The 16,513-nt window shown below is 45.9% G+C and overlaps 1 protein-coding gene across 11 annotated transcripts in view; it reads right to left on the reverse strand.

Annotated features, from left to right (window-relative positions):
• The window catches only part of ATXN7L1 (ataxin 7 like 1), a 264,507-nt gene that overhangs the window by 67,351 nt on the left and 180,643 nt on the right, over positions 1–16,513 (reverse strand). The window contains exon 1 of one of the 11 annotated variants that reach the window (XM_061413946.1): positions 9,408–9,961. The exons of 9 other annotated variants lie outside the window; for them this stretch is intronic. Coding sequence is in view for 1 of the 2 variants with exons in the window: in XM_061413944.1 (XP_061269928.1) it covers positions 7–52 (46 nt within the window). In the remaining variant the exon portion in view is untranslated. Of the gene's footprint in view, positions 1–6; positions 3,734–9,407; positions 9,962–16,513 lie in introns of those variants that run through there. One more of the 11 variants, XM_061413944.1, reaches the window with a different exon arrangement.

Here is a 16,513-nt window from a genome sequence, read left to right on the forward strand (position 1 = left end):
ACTCACCCACGGGCTGTCGTGGTCCTGCAGCAGCCACTAATAACGGAACCATTTCTGTTCTCCTTGGAGTGGCAGTTGGCAGTGGCAAACAGGAAGTTGTCTTGAAGCAGGGTGTGGCTTTGCCCTGTCAATGTACGCGCACAGAGACACCACTTGTTTTTCCCCCCTCCAGCCCTTTTCTGTTTCCCTCTGCTCCTTTTTTTTTTTTTTTAAGGAGCAGAAGGTCTGAATTATTTCAGTGAAAATACTTTTTTTTTTTATATGATTTAAGATCAAACATCATCACCATACAAACAAAACCCAAGGGTAGAATAGAAAGGAGTCTAAAATACAACAAGGGTCTATTTCACTATCATTAGCCACTTGCTTGTGGCACTGAGTTAGTCCCTGGCTATGCATGAGGGGACGTGAGCCCTCCCTTGGTTTTCCTGGGCACACGGGAAACCAGACCCGCTAGAAACCAGGCCAGGTGTGTTGCCAATCATGCTCGGGCACCGACCAGTCCGCCAGGGAGCCAGCCACCAACATGGACTCAGGGCCTGCTGTGCACACACACTGGACTCAGGACCGTGCACGAATAGCAAAGAAGGAAAAACAGATTGCCAGTTTCCAGCAATTTTTAAAGTGCAGCGAAAGAGACCCAAAACATTTCTTAACACTGCTTGCATATAAAAATAAGTGGTGTTTTACCAAGAAAAATCAGTGGCAAGTAGATAAATGCATCAAGTGTGGTTGGAGCTGCACATACATGCAGAGAAGTGGGGGTGATGGACTGCTAAGGTTCAGTGTCACTGCTTCCCGGGGCTAGGAGAGGTGTGCTAGAAAAGTTTCCACTCTATTCCTCCTCAGGCCCCGAGGCTGGCGCCTCCAGAAGGCCTGTCCAAAATAGACTGGTCCCCAACCCAGCCTCCTACTCCTGACCTCTTTCTCAGGCAGCTCATCACCCCACTCCATGCCTCAGCCCTGTCCCAGTGCCAGCCCACAGCCCAGGAGCACCGTCTAAGCTCAACCTCAGACTTGCTAAATGGATCGCAGGCTGACAGCATGCTCCGCCCGCTGTGACCTGGGCCCAGCCCCCGGCCATCCTGTGTAGCAAGTGTGCCCTGCGCTCACACTTACACATCCAGGGGAGACAGCCTCGCCATTTGGGTAAGGAGGCTGAGCCACTGACACGCTGGGCAGCACGACTGTGGGAGCCGTTTGCTGGCTCCTGGCTGAGGGCCCCAGCCAGTCAGAACGCACGACTTCCCCTTTAAGAGAGCACGCCCAGATGCGATTAGGGAAAGGCAGAAAGAAAAGCCCGGAATGGCCAGGGTTGTATCCTGAATTTGGCAGATGAACTTGGGTTTGCCTGAGCAGCACACACAGGAGGTGTGGTCGGAGGAGACAGCGTCCTCAGAGGAGGATCGGAGCAGCCACCGGAGCAGCCACGGTTGGGAAGGGCCGGGTCCCTCCTGCAGCTCCATTGCACGATGGCCCCTGCAGGTTGCCTGGGCCCCTGGCCTGGCCTGGTCCCCGCGCCTGCAGGAACCTCAGGCCTTTCCGCTCTCCTTTCCCTCAGGGCCTGTCTGTCCTCACGGGCAGAGTCCACTGCAATATCCAGCACTATGTTTTGGAGAGACGTCATTATAAAGATCGAAAAATACTTCTGTATTTTTGTCCAGAAACAGTTTTGGACATTTTTACTGTGAATTCAAGTGGAGAGTTTTTATTCATTCTTTATATTTAGAAAGTTTATTCCTTGATCTTGGCAGGAGACAGTAGATTTGGGGGACAGGGGAAGGGGATGTCTAAAAAAGACAATGGATCCCCAAATGTCACGTGCTATATGATTCCACTGATACAAAATACCCAGCATAGGTAAATCCATAGAGACAGAAAGCAGATTAGTGATTGCCAGGGGCTGGGGAAGGAGAGAGCGAGGAGTGATTGCTTAAGGGGTACAGGGTCTCCTTTGGGGGTGGTAAAAACACTTTGAAGTCAGATAGAGGTGGTGGATGCAGAACACTGAACAGACTGAGTGCCACTCAACCACAATTCAGGGCTTTAGGGTGATTAATTTCGTTATGTGAATTTTACCTCCATTAAAAAAGAAAAAGAGCAGTATAGTGTGTTTTAGGTATTTTTATCTTCTACTAGGATCTCTCCTGTGTTGCTTGCAACATTTCCTTGTAAAACTTGCCTATTAATCTTAAGTTAACCCTGGCACAAGAGTATACCCCTTTTAACAAGAAGTAAAAACAAACCTTTAAGACACAAAGGCTTTCCAAGACGCAGAAGTATGCCTCCACTGGAGAATTTCAGACTGTGGGAAGACAGCATCATCTCAGGCACGTAAGCTGGGCAGTGCTGACTTGGCCTTTGCAAGGCCACCTCAGGTTGGGACTGTCTCCAGCAGCTTGACCATATAACCAAAGCCAGAGAAAGAGAGTCTCCTAAGGAGAATTATTGTAGGAGAACATGATTTTGAGTCTCTAACTTTAGGCTTCCTTTTCTCCTCTTTCAGAGTTTCTTCCCAGAATATAGGAAAACCTGCTTCTGGCTGGAGAGGGCTGTGCTGCTTGAGGAGGCGGGACTGGCTTCTATAATCCATTTCTTTGGAATGGAGCCAGTGGGAATCAGGGAGTGTGGCCTGACCACCCACCTAACCTAGCCCCACTGGAGGGGGCTGGAGACAGGCTGCTCCCAAGAGTAACCCTGTGAGCCTTGTCCTCCAGACCCTAGGCCAGTGGGTCAAGGGCTCACAGGCACACTCCCCCCACTCAGGGGACTGTCAAGAGGAGGCCTGCTGGATGTTGCAATACCCAGAAGAAACGCAGATGAAAGGGTAGGCCCCATGGCCTGGGAGTCTGAGTCCTTCCAGAAACATCTGTGAGTAACTTTCCTACAGTCTGCTGAGAGCTCCAGGAAGACCTGGAGGACAGAGATGTCACAGCTTCCTTGGGGCTGCTCTCTCCCAGAACCCTCTGCTCCTTCTGGTGTACTTCCCCTGCCTCTTTCAGCCTGTTCCCTCTGCTCATTTCAGGTACCAGGTAATAAGTAGGTGGCCTAGCTTTTCAGGAAACAGATAAGATGGGGACTTCCCTGGTAGTTCAGTTGGTAAGACTCCAAACTCCCAAGGTAGGGAGCCTGGGTTTGATCCCTGGTAAGAGAACTAGACCCCACATGCCCCAGCTAAGAGTTCACACGCGCCAACTAAATATTCCACATGTCAAAACTAAAAGAACCTGCCTACTGCAAACAAGGTCGACGATCCCACGTGCGGCAACTAAGATCTGGCACAGCCAAATAAATGAACAAATATGCTTTTAAAAAAGAAAAAGATGGAGACTTCCCTGGCAATCCAGCAGTTAAGACTGTCCTTCCACTGCAGGCGGTGCAGGTTTAATCCCTGGTTGGGGAACTAAGATCCTGCATGCCAAGTGGGGGGGCCAAAAAAGATGAAACATATATACAACTCTGGCACCTGAGGAGCAGCAAGTTTAGAACCTTAATTCTAAACATACAAACAGGCAGGCTGGGCTTCCCTGGTGGTTCAGTGGGAAAGAATCTGCCTGCCAATGCAAGAGACACGGGTTTGATCCCTGATCTGGGAAGGTCCCACATGCTGAGAAGCGACTAAGCCCGTGTGCCACAACTATTGAGCCCATGCTCTAAAGCCCATATTCAGCAACGAGAGAAGCCACTGCAGCGGGAAGCCCATGCGCCACGACTAGCGAGTAGCCCTTGCTTGCTGCAACTAGAGAAAAGCCCTCCCAGCAACAAAGGCCTGGCACAGCCAAAAATAAAAAATAAAATGTTATATGTATATTACATATATATATATATATATATATATATATATATATATATATATAAAAACAAGCAGGCTCAGCCAAATTTAAAAATGGGCAAGGGATCTGAACACACATTTTTCCAAAGAAGATAACACAGACGGTCAATAATGACATGAAAAGACGATCAACATCATTAGTCATCAGGGAAATTCAAATCAAAACCACAATGAGATACCACTTCACACATACTAGAACGACTATGTATATAAAAACAACAACCAAAAAACCCCCAAATGGAAAATAACAAGGCTTGGTGAGGATGTGGAGAAATTGGAACCTCTGGGCACCATCTGTGGGAATGTGAAATGTACAGCCTCTATGGAAAACAGTGTGGTGGTTCCTCGAAAAGTTGAACATGGAATCACCATACGATTCAGGAATTCTTCTCCTAGAGTACAGACCCAGAAGAAATGAAACCAGGTACTCAAACAAATTCCTGTATATGAAGGCTCATCGCAGCACTATTAGCAAGAGCCGAATGGCTCAAGCAACCCAAATGTCCATCAATGGATGAATAAATAAATTGCGGTATATACATAATCAGTTCAGTTCAGTTGCTCAGTCGTGTCCGACTCTTTACGACCCCATGGACTGCAGCACACCAGGCTTCCCTGTCCATCACCAACTCCTGGAGCTTATTCAGACTCATGTCTATTGAGTCAGTGATGCCATCAAGCCATCTCATCCTCTGTCGTCCCCTTATCCTCCTGCCCTCAATCCTTCCCAGCATCAGAGTCTTTTCAAATGAGTCAGTTCTTCCCATCAGGTGGCCAAAGTATTGGAGTTTCAGCTTCAGCATCAGTCCTTCCAATGAACATTCAGGACTGATTTCCTTTAGGATGGACTGGTTGGATCTCCTTGGTGTCCAAGGGACTCTCAAGAGTCTTTTCCAACACCACAGTTCAAAAGCATCAATTCTTCAGTGCTCAGCTTTCTTTATAGTCCAACTCTCACATCCATACACAACTACTGGAAAAACCATAGTTTTGATTAGACGGACCTTTATTGGCAGAGTAATATCTCTGCTTTTCAATATTCTGTCTAGATTGGTCATAACTTTTCTTCCAAGGAGCAAGCATCTTTCATGGCTGCAGTCATCATCTGCAGTGATTCTGGAGCCCCCCAAAATAAAGTCTCTCACTGTTATTCAACCATAAAAAGAAATGAAGTACTGATACATGCTACCATATGAATGAACCCAGAAAACCCTATGCAAATGAAAGAAGCCAGGTACAGAGGTCATGTATGATATACATGCTATTTATAGAAAATGTCTGGAATAGGCAAATCCACAGAGACAGAAAGCAGACTGGAGGTTGCCAGGGACTGAGGCAGGGGGCTAGGGAGTAGAATAACTGCTGAATGGGTATGCGGTTTTATTCTGGAGTGATGAAACATTTGGAACCAGATAGAAGTGGTGGTTGCACAACACTGTACATGTACTCAATGCCACCAAACTGTTCACTTTAAATTGGTTAGTTCATGTTATATGGATTTCACCTCAAAACCAAAAAACCCAAAGCTCTGCTGAAAGTAAGGGCCAAGACAATCCACACACAGAACAACCAGTTTCAGAATCACTGAGAGTTACCTTTAAAACTCTTCTTGGAATCACTTAAAGGAAGTAATTTTTAACTTAAGATAACTAAGGGGGCCAGTAGGATAGCAGATAGGTACTCACTTCAAGACAGACAATTCAGGTCCACAAAGAAGTGTTGATTTGTCTTAAGCAATACCCAGTCCCCTCTTCCCCTACCAGGCACGATGGCTGCCCTTCTATTTACAGGTGGAAGGCTGAGGCACAGCTCCCCTCTGCCAGCCCCCTCATCCCTGATACAGCCATCATTTCCACCAAAGGGACTCGGGTCTTAGACTTTGACATTGGGACATAGTCACAGACTCCCCCACCCCTAACCTCCAGAGCAAGAAGAAACCCCACAGGTAAACATTCTCTGCTACCTCTGCTGGCCCCTTCCAGGGCTGGCATCACCTCCTTGGAGTGGCAGCCACGGGGCTGCCCAGCCTGGCTTCTCCAGCACAGGCCCTGGGCTCTCCCAGGCCAAGCAGCACCACCACTGGACAGTCTCCCTTCTGCCTGAATGTTAATTCCATTTCTGCCCCATGGAGGTCACCCTGAACTGGTCCAGTTTCCCTTCCATGGACACTTTGCCAAATGCTTTGTTCCCTGAAATATCCTTCTCCAGGCTAAATACTCTCAGACATCTTCTAAAATCATTCCTCTCAAAAGGTCATTTTCACTCTTCTCCTGATCTCTGGGTGCTCTTTGGCTCCCACGGCCTTCCTAAACTGTGACACTCAGAAGGGAGACCATTATAGGTGGGCAGCTCCCATCTGTCTGTTGTGGATATTGTTCTCCTGTTAAGTCCACCAGGCACTCAAGCTATATTTTTTATTTCTAACAGCCACATCACCCTTAAGTCTTATTTCACACTCTTCACTGCCAAGCTGCTTATCCACAGGTGTCCTTTAAAAATGTCATCTTGTTGGAGTCAGTCCGCTGCTCTGACCTCTGGAGATCTTTCTGGACTCTGACTCATTAATGTAATTGTTCTTCCTCCTAAATCTCTCCTATCTTGAAAAATTGGATAATTCTGCCACTAAGACTATTCTTCTTCTAAATCCTCATTTATAACATGGAAGAGGAGGACGGGGCCAAGTGCGCAACATAATATATCCGTTGGGGTGACAGCAACCTGTGGACAGCACTCTAGAGGTGTGACTCTGCTGATCCACCTGCCATTCAGGGCAGGTATGTCACCTGGTCCACACATCTTCATCTTCATTGGTACAGATCCCACAGATGACTAACAAATGGGGCTAAAAACAGCCCTCCTGCTATCAGCAGTTGAAAGACTAAGTATAAAACTCTTATCAGAGCTTCACACAGTGAGTAATCAAATATGCCTTTATAACTGACAAGAAATACAATAAAAGGAGAAAACCTGGTTTTCCAATTCCCAGACTGCCCTCCTTTTTGGCAACCTATATAGTTGGTTGGTGGCAACCAACTATACACATTAGGCAGCTGAAACCAATACAAGGAGCACTGGCGTCCAAAAGCTGGAGTCTGAATACTGGCTCCCTCCTTCCAGAACCTCTGTGTTCTGAGGTTAAAAATATCTGCCCTTCAAGGCTATAGGGAGGAGTCAATGAGACGAGGCATGTAAAAGAGGTTTAAAAGTTGAGTCAGGCTATGCAAACATAAAAGAAGCATATTATGATTATTACTACTATAAATCTCTCCAAGATACCATTCCCACTGGCAGAAAGCTGCCAGTTAGGCCAACGAAAAACCTACAGATGCACTCAGGCTGCCAGAAGGCAGGTCTTCCAGCACAGAACAGCTGAACTGCTGTAAAGCATCTTCCTTTTCCCAAGGTTGGTGGGATGTGAGGGTTTGGCCAATTCATATGCAAAAGCCAAAGGGCGAGGAGGATGGCTGGGAAACTTCTCAGTATTCACTGCCAACCTCTCCAACACAAACGCCTGTGGGTTCCCTTCAAGGTTCTTCATTCGCTCAGGCTATGAGATTATCTATACAGTAGGGAGGGGGCACCCATAATCACTGTAGGCTGAGAAGCACACAATCTGAGACACCTCCAACCTAAGGCCTTCAAAGGTGGGTCTCCAATCCCACCCCAGCCTGACAGACAGGACGAAGAAATCGGGAGTATAACAGGGTCCCATCCATAAAGGCAGACTGGAATCAAATCAGAACAAAAAGTTTCTTAATCTCTGCGTTGCAGCCAGTTCACCCAGTTTGGATGGGGCAATGAATGAGAAGGCGGATGAAAGAAAGATATGTGCGGGCTGGAGCTCTGGCTCCCCAGCTTCACCGTCCAGGCTAAGACCACATCTTTATACTGGGACCAAAGGGCCTGACCTGTCCCTCTCTAGCTCAGTGGGACTATTATGAGAAAGTACAGGGCATGCTCTAAACCGTAGAAGACGAAAAGCAAACCTCATCCTCATTCTCTGCCAGGTTAGAGGAGACCAAAAAACAACACACAATACAAACAACCTTGCTTGTATATTACTGTTGTTGTTATTCAGTCTCTTAAGTCACGTCTGACTCGTTGTGACCCCATGGACCGCAGCACTCCAGGCTTTCCTGATCTCCACTCTCTCCACAGTTTGCTTGGATTTATGTCCATTGAGTTAGCGATGCTATCTAACCATCTCATCCTCCACTGCCCGCTTCTCCTTTTGCCTTCAATCTTTCCCAGCATTGGGGTCTTTTCCAACGAGTCAGCTCTTCACACAGATGAGAGAGACATGGAGGAGAAAAAGAAATCCACTGATGGCAGCACTGGGCAGTGAGAATCATGTCACGTTTCGGCCTATGTCACAGTTACTACCTTGGAAATTTCCATTTCAACCGTCCATTTTCATTTCATGTGTAAGTTGGTGATGCTGGGGGTGGGGAGCAGTGGGAGATTTGGACCTGTCTGAGAGGGACCCGTGTACTTGGATCAGGACAGACTTCCTACTCAGAAGGCCTTTCACAAGGCCCAGGTGATGTTTTCTCCCTCCCTTTCAATTTGTTTGGTTTAAAATATTTAACCAGAGGCACAATGAAGTGTCTCATTTGCCACGTTCTCCTGGACCATTAGATGGGGACTTCACACTTACTACGCTGATGAACATGCTACTTACCCATGCAAATTCTGGGAGCACACACACCAAGATGGGAGGTGCTCAAGGCACGCTCTCAGGGGCTGATTTAATTACACAGCCACTCGGTGGGCAAAGCAGAGCAATTTTTAGCCAACTGCTCTAGTAAATATTATGGGAAGCCCCTTCATAGAGTGCTAATGCTGCCTAGTGATTTCGAACATGTTTGGCTTTAGTTCTCATTCAAACACGCACGTGGTCCCCAAAGACGCCGCCACTGGGGCCAGAAAATCAAATAGATCATGCAGTAGCTGACATGCCGTCTTGCCATTCAATATTATTATTATTATTTTAGTACTATAAACCCCGGAGTATTACTGTCATTTCAGTGAGGACAAACTGGAAACTCACTTTCCAGCTCCTGACTTCCTCAGCTCCTCCCCCAGTCCCACCGCCCGCTCTGGGCCGGCTGCACTGCTCCCCAGGGTTGGACAAAACAACCACCAGGAACCTATTTCGGACGTTTGAAACAATACCCAATCACTGCATCCACTCTCCCAGAGCGTCCCAGAGGAAATGGCATCATTACTTTCATTTTACTCCATTTGTGACCAACCAAAAGAAAACAACACATCCTAAGACAATTATCAGGGAATCTGATGTCGGCAGCTGGAGAGGATGCTCCGGAATGTTATCAAGTGACCTCTCGGAGAAATTAATTTTCAAGAGCTAAAATAACCTTCTGCTGCGCACGCCCGCCCGGCCGTTTCTCTAGCTGCAGAAACGGATTTCACTTTCCACAGTTAGAACAGAAAACTCTCAGGCATCCCCATTTTTTCTTTTTTTTTTCCAAAAAAGTCTATAAATAACCCAGGATCAGCAAAATTTATGCAAAACATCCTGCTAGAAGAAGAAATGTAAACTAAAACCACTTACAGCGAGACTCGGGCTGCCAACTTAATCTGATTCTACGACGACTGTAAACACGTTGTACTTTTGGAACCTGAAGCGATCCATATTAGCAGATGTCATCACAGAAAAGAAAAAGAAAAAAAAAAAGAAGACCTCCTCCTCCCAAACTAAATAACAAAAGCCTGGCCCCCAAACAGAGCACTGTGGTTGGGGGTCCAGTGTTCCGCACGGCCCAGGACCCAACGGCTGGCCAGCTGCAGTCAGTACCAGCTATCCGAGCTTGCACACGCCAACTGTTTTGACTACAGGCACTTGTTAAACACAGAGTTTCAGGTCCTACCAGTTGGACACCAGAAGTTCATAGAACTGACCCAGTGCCAAGAACAACAAGCCCAGAAAGCGAAACGGCTGCCTCGTGCGCCGTGTTTTCGTTAACTGTTTATGCAAGCCCCAGACCAATCGGGTAACAATTAAGAAGACAACCGAACTTAAATAACAAAAGCAGAAGATTACCACCTTGAAGGAAATGGAGATGTTTGGCAGATAAAGGACAGTTCAAAGGTGGGGTGGGTGGGGGGTTTTCAGAGAGAATGGGGAGGAGGGGCAGGTGTCACATGACAAACTGCGGTTATTAGCAGAAGGAACTGGGTGCTTCCTTGAAGCATCTTTAACTTAAAGCTTGACATAGAGATTCTGCAAATACTGAGGCCCTGGTACACATCTGGGGTGACTATTACAAGCACTGGAATTTGGACGTTGGCAAATCCCGAAGGAGAAAAAAGGGGTGTGCTGAGCGGAAGTCTTGAGACACGGAATGGGACTTCCAAGTTCCCTGCTTCGTGCAGCAAGGCCGCCGAGCCACAGAGGAAGCAAGGGACTGAGCACGTAAGAAGTGAATGGAGGGACTGCATCCCCGGGCTGCTTCTCACCTGGTCCCGAGAAAGGCTTCCCTTTTCTCTTTGAGGTCAAACCCTCAAAGGTTTGGTTGGCTGGGGCCAACCTTCCTCCCTCATCCAGTCTGGGATCTAGATTCTCTTACAGGTGACAGTGGATAAAGTATTTTCATTTGGCAAGATAAAATAAAAAGGAATGCTTAAATCACATATTTAACAAAGTTTTTCATTTCTTTCCCAGAATGCATTAAGCCCTATCTCATTTTCACACCAACACAATTGACCAGATCAAATTTTAGAATTATCTGAGGATTTGAGAAAAGTGAATTCCAAGGTTATTGGGATGCAAATGTGAGAATGAGAATTTTGCAATTGCTGAATGGATTCAAATCTAACCTCTGCTCCACCTTCTTCTTCTTCTTCTTCTCTCTCTCATCTGCCTCTGAATTGAAGAATAAAATGTTGCCCCTTTCCCACTCCAGAGGTTTAGTGAAAACTAATGAGTAGGTAGAAACAGGTTGTTTATAAAAACTATTTTAACCACAGGCCAGGTTCATGTTGATTCTGGAGAGTAAATGTCGTTCCTCTGGTTCCAGGGATCTCCAGTGCAGTGGTGGAGGGTATGCACACCCACGTAACGGCTAACCCCTTCCTCCCAAAGGAACCCACATTTTCTTAAAACTACACAGACGTATTTCACCAGGATCTGAAACACAGCAGTTGCCTGATGGATCTAGACAACAGCATAGGCAGCTTGGAGCCTCCCAGACAAAGGAAGGCCAAGGGGAGGAAGAGGTTGGGGGAGGGGAGGGGAGGAGAGGAGGGAAGGGGCTCCCTGGAGAGAAGGGTCTGGTGGGGCAACATGAGGCTCACTACAGCATCCGGCCCCGGATTGACAACTGACTTCTTAAAGCGACCCCAGAATTGTGAGATTGGCCTCTCACTCAGAACTCCAAGGTTTACTTGTCCTCTTCATCACTCACTACAATTACAGGGCCAGTATGATTATCCCCATTTAACAAGGAGGAAAACGGAGGCTCAGAGAAAGCTCGGTCTCAGCCCCATGAACCGTGGCTGTGCTGGTATGGTACTTTATTATCTGCAATTATTTTCATTGTCACAGACAAGTAAACTGAGATTTCTGGAGAGGCTACAAATCATGTCCAAGGCCACACTGCAAATCATCAACAACATCAGGTCTCCTAACTGCTAACCCAGTCCTCCTTGCTTGCCTCTACCACGTTCCAGAACACAGAATGATAGAACTGAAAAGGCCAGTAAAGCTGTCTTATTAAAAAAGCACATCATCTTTCCTGATTTTATCAAACTCCCATCCTCACGGTTTCTCAGTTCTTAGATTGCAACTCTCTAACAGGGAGGCTTCCTCTCCACACTGTGGGGAGAGCTCTGGAAGTCTGCATTCCAGAGCTACTATTTCAATGCAAAGCCACCACCTCCACCCAGTCTGCACCCCGTCCTCCTTTGATTTCATTAGCACACCCAGTTGCTAACCCCTGGCTCCTTACCTAATCCCAGTCTAAGCAGCCGCCAGAGCGGATGCCCCAGCAGGCCTGCCAAGCTGTACATGATGCCGCCTGCATCTCCAAGGTGTGCTGTCTCGCATGCAGAAGGGATCTGCCTGAATCTCTTCTCCAACATGTGTATCAAGGTTACGCTTTTGCTGCGTTATTTTGTTACAGAGGCTGATGGAAATAAAGGACCAAATGAAGGATCCCACTGTCATATCCCTTGTCCGTGCCAAGTGGATACACTCCCAGCTTGATAGGGGGTGACATTACTATCCTGTGATACATGTGAGTGGGTTCATTGTAGGTTTGGGCCATTTTATTTGAGAAGTTACAGTAATGAGTTTGCCACAGGGTTTGTAGGAGTGAATGGGGATGAAATTTAAGCATTCAGGGCCATGAACAGAGATGCTGAAAATTGACTGCAGAGGGGGAGAGGTCAGGAGGGATGATTAGAAAGTCCTAGAACATTTTACTGCCACTTTGTGAATCTACCTCTCCCCCTTCTTTCTCTCTGAAAATGCAACCAGCAGGGAAGCTGGGTGCTATGGTGGACTTCATGTTGAATATCACTAAGGCAGTCAACATTGTGAACTCTCATCAAATCCGCGTGCTGCTGTTGGTGGGAGAAGCTCTACGGCTAGATGCGATGCACAGGTGGCACCTCCCACCAGTTTATTTGAGGTTGTTTTGGTAACCACAGGACATTTGCATCCATGCTGCCTGAAAATTATATGGGGCCTGGGTAAATCAGAACAGTCTCAGCAGGAAAATTCACTGGCTTACATGACACAAAGTGAGGAGAATATTTCCATGAACCTTGTGACTCCTCTGAGCACAGAGACCATTTTTTTTTTTTAAACCAAAAAGTAGGACACAGGGTTTGACAAGCATTGGGAAGACAGGATAGGCTATTAAAAAGTAGAACTCCTGAAAATCTGAGGGGCATGGCCACTAAATCAGTAAAATTAGCAAAAGTAGGCTAATAGAGGGATGCAGAATTATTAGCATTAGTTTGTTGTGGCTGTTACTGGTGTGCTTAACAAAGGCAGTTCTACCATAGACCAGACAAACAGTGCTCTGCTTGCAGATATGGTGATTTGGGGAGGGCTGGTAAGGACAGTACATCCAGTTTGGAGCAGGACAGCGGTGAAGGAGACAAAGCTGAGGTCTGCTGCCCACGCTCTGGGCTTTCAGACCCCTCCACTGAGGGCACTGCATCAGAGTACATACGCACAGAAGGAACCTGCACAGGACCAAGTAAGGTCTTAAAAATACGGCCTGCATATGTGGCTAGGTTGCTAAGTTGCTTTAGTCGTGTCCAACTCTTTGTGACCCTGTGGACTGTATAGCCTACCAGGTTTCTCTGTCCATGGGGATTCTCCAGGCAAGAATACTGGAGTGGGTTCCCATGCCCTTCTCCAGGGGATCTTCCTGACCCAGGGATCTAATGCACATCCCTTATATCTCCTGCACTGGCAGGCAAGTTCTTGACGACTAGCACCACCTATGAAGCTGCATATGTGGAGAGCAGTCAAGAAAAGACAGAGGCCTGAGCTCTCAGGAGAAACAGAGAAGCAAAGTTACACAGCAGTAACTTGCGGCTGCTGTTGGATGCAGGCCTGACTTTACTCCCTGATGCTGCCCTGCAGACTTCCAGGTCAGGACCTGAGGCTCAGCTGGACACTCTTCCCTTTTGCCCTGTTACCTGGGTTCACAGGGACTGGGCCAGCCTGCCTGGTCGTACCTGGACCTGGCTTTTGGCATAACCCTTGGTAATGTGAACTCATGACCAGAGCTGCAGAGACAGGTTTGCACATACGGGACCACAGACCCTAGATTCTTCAGAAGATAGTCAGTTTCAACCAGCCTTGGCTGACACTACACCATAATTTGAAAAACGACTTTATACTGAAGGTCAGCCAATGTGGGTTGACTGCAGTCTGGACTACTAGACTTCACGTTCCTTGAGGACTTGTTCAGAGTCTCGCTTATCTTTGGAAGCCAATGTCCTGCCAGAGTATGGAAGTCTTGCTATGCCTTTTAATACAGGTTTTAAATGAATGAAGTTCCACTTAATGTGAACCACAGATAGATGAATACCTTATGAGATATACCTGAAGGTGAATATCTTTTTGTTAAGTATGTATGAAATTTGGTGTTCAATTAATTTTGTTTCCATTAATTAATTTTTTTTAAAAGTACAATATTTCATTATTGTTTTTTTAGGTTTCTTCCCCACCCCCCACCAAGTCAAATTTGGTATTTTTTAAAGTTATATTATGGTTCAAGTTAGAGAGAAGGTAGAAAGGCTTTCCACTTAAGATTAAAAATACTAAATCTTCAAAAAATTGTAGCTACTTTGTAATAGGAATCTTTCCAAAGGTCTTCATTCTCTTGTACTCTGTTCTCTTAAATGGTATATACTTTGAACATTATTTGATCTTTTTTTTTTATATAACTCAAGGTCACTGTTAAGGGCATTCATTTCTATACTTTGCTACAAAATGGTGATATCAGGGCCTACCATACCTTTCAGACTTTTTGACCCTGATCCATCTCAAGAAATGAATTTTACATGGCAACAACCTGGTATGCACAAAAACTTCAAAGGTTGTAAGATTTATCTTTACTAAGTAAAAACCACTTGAATATTTTCTCTTCTCTTCTGTGCCATGGTTTCAAATGTTGGTCAGGGATGGCTAAAGTGATCACCCCCACCATCACAAGAGGCACCTGTGGCATACAAACAGAGAAAGTACACAGGCCTTCTGTCCTACACAAAAAGGGCTTCAGCGTCCCCACTTGCAGCCTTTTACTTTCTTTTTGGCTGCACTGGGTCTTCATTGTGGTGCAAGGGCTTTTCTCTAGTTGTGGTGTTAGGGGGCTTCTCCAGTGCTGGCATGTGGGTTTCTCTCGTTGCCACGACATATGGGAATCTTAGTTCCCCGACTACAAATGGAACCCGAGTCCCCTGCACTGGCAGGTGGATTCTTAATCCACTGGACCACCAGGGAAGTCCCTGGCTTTTACTCTCCTCCTGCATCTGGTGTCACTTATACTCAGTCAGGGCCTGCCTCCACAGTCCTACTCACAGAGTTCTAATTTGCCAAACCTGGAAATCAGACCATCCAGCTTGCTTGTGTAAACGGAGTGTAAAGTGTTGCTCCATGAAAGCCTGAGGGGTGCCCCATGGATGACTCATGGGGTGAGGTATTCTTATGTGCTAGAGTTCCTGGTGGGGCTCCCAGAAGTCTTGCCCAGCGGCAAGGCTCATGACACTGAGGTGTTACTGGATTTGTTCACCCACATGTGAACATGAGTGTTTCTCCTTTGAAAGGAATAGTCTGATCACTGGGCTTCAAGGGCTATTAAATGACAGAGGCTCCCAGCAGTAATATAGCTTCGGGAATGACCAGCTCTGGGCTCCAGTGTATGAGAAGTATTCCCTAGAGTAACTGACTCTACTTCAGGCAGTTTGTAACAACAGTGCAGTATTTTGATCTCCACTCTGATATGCCCTTTGCCCTGTAATTTACAGCTCCTCCTGGACTACACTTCAACTCTTAGGAGTCTTCCCACCTAAATCAAAGATGCTAATCTAACAGGCTTATGAGTTGTCTCCTAGTGAAATTTTGAAGTGATGTGCATGTGTATGTGTGTGAAGATATCTTAAATTGATTTTAAATAACTATAGCAGAGCGGGTAGATACTGTGTCCCTAAAGAAACCTAGATAACAAGCAATCAGGCACTGGTCACATAAACTATTGGCACATCTATTCAGTGGAATTTCTGCTGCTGCTGCTGCTAAGTTGCTTCAGTTGTGTCCGACTCTGTGCGACCCCATAGACGGAAGTCCAGCAGGAATTTCTGGGAAGCTATAAAAATGATGATGTAGATCTATACTTACTGAAATATGTCCACAATAATTGCAGACAGAAAAAAAAGATTTCAAGACAATGCCTACAATAGGATTCCATTTTTATTTTTTTAAATATAAAATATATGCAAAGAGGTACACATGTATAACACATATATAAACACATACACATGGGAAAAAGATGGAAAGTTTTACATGGAAATATTTATTTTTATTTCCTAAAATGGTTGGTGGTTTTTAAAATGTATCAGTTTTATAATAAGAAAAAAGCATTTTCACTTTGAAAAAATAAAATTCTACATTATTATGCAAAAAAGTACTTCTGCTTGTGGCACTCACCCCATTCTCATCTTGTAAGTGACTGCTCCCCCGGGAACACTCACTATATCCATGTATCCATCCATAGGGTGACACACTCAAGCTGAGGCACACTCACTTCTCATGAGTTATGATGTCTTTTCAAACTTTTAAAAGAGTTCTATTCCTATATAATAGGGTAAGTTGAATCTTTATTGGAGAATTTTCACATTAATGCATATGAAGGCAAAGGAAGGGCTTATGGTTTTACTTTTAAGGGTCATGTTCTCTTCTCTGATGGAGTTAAGGGGAAATGTAAATCCTGAAACTAGTTACCTCCCTGGCAGATGCAGGCTACCAGGTCTATCCATGCTCCAGGAAGACAAGAAAGAGCTGACACCATCTAGATTCTGAAGCTAATTTTCTTCCAAGACAGAGTCCATTCAAAGCATAAACTGATGTTGGGTTTAAGGACAGGAACAATCCCTAATTTGTGTTCTCTCTACAAAGTGTATTCACATCCAAGAAATATC

This window comes from Bos javanicus, chromosome 4 (assembly GCF_032452875.1).
Source record: "Bos javanicus breed banteng chromosome 4, ARS-OSU_banteng_1.0, whole genome shotgun sequence".
Taxonomy (NCBI): domain Eukaryota; kingdom Metazoa; phylum Chordata; class Mammalia; order Artiodactyla; family Bovidae; genus Bos; species Bos javanicus.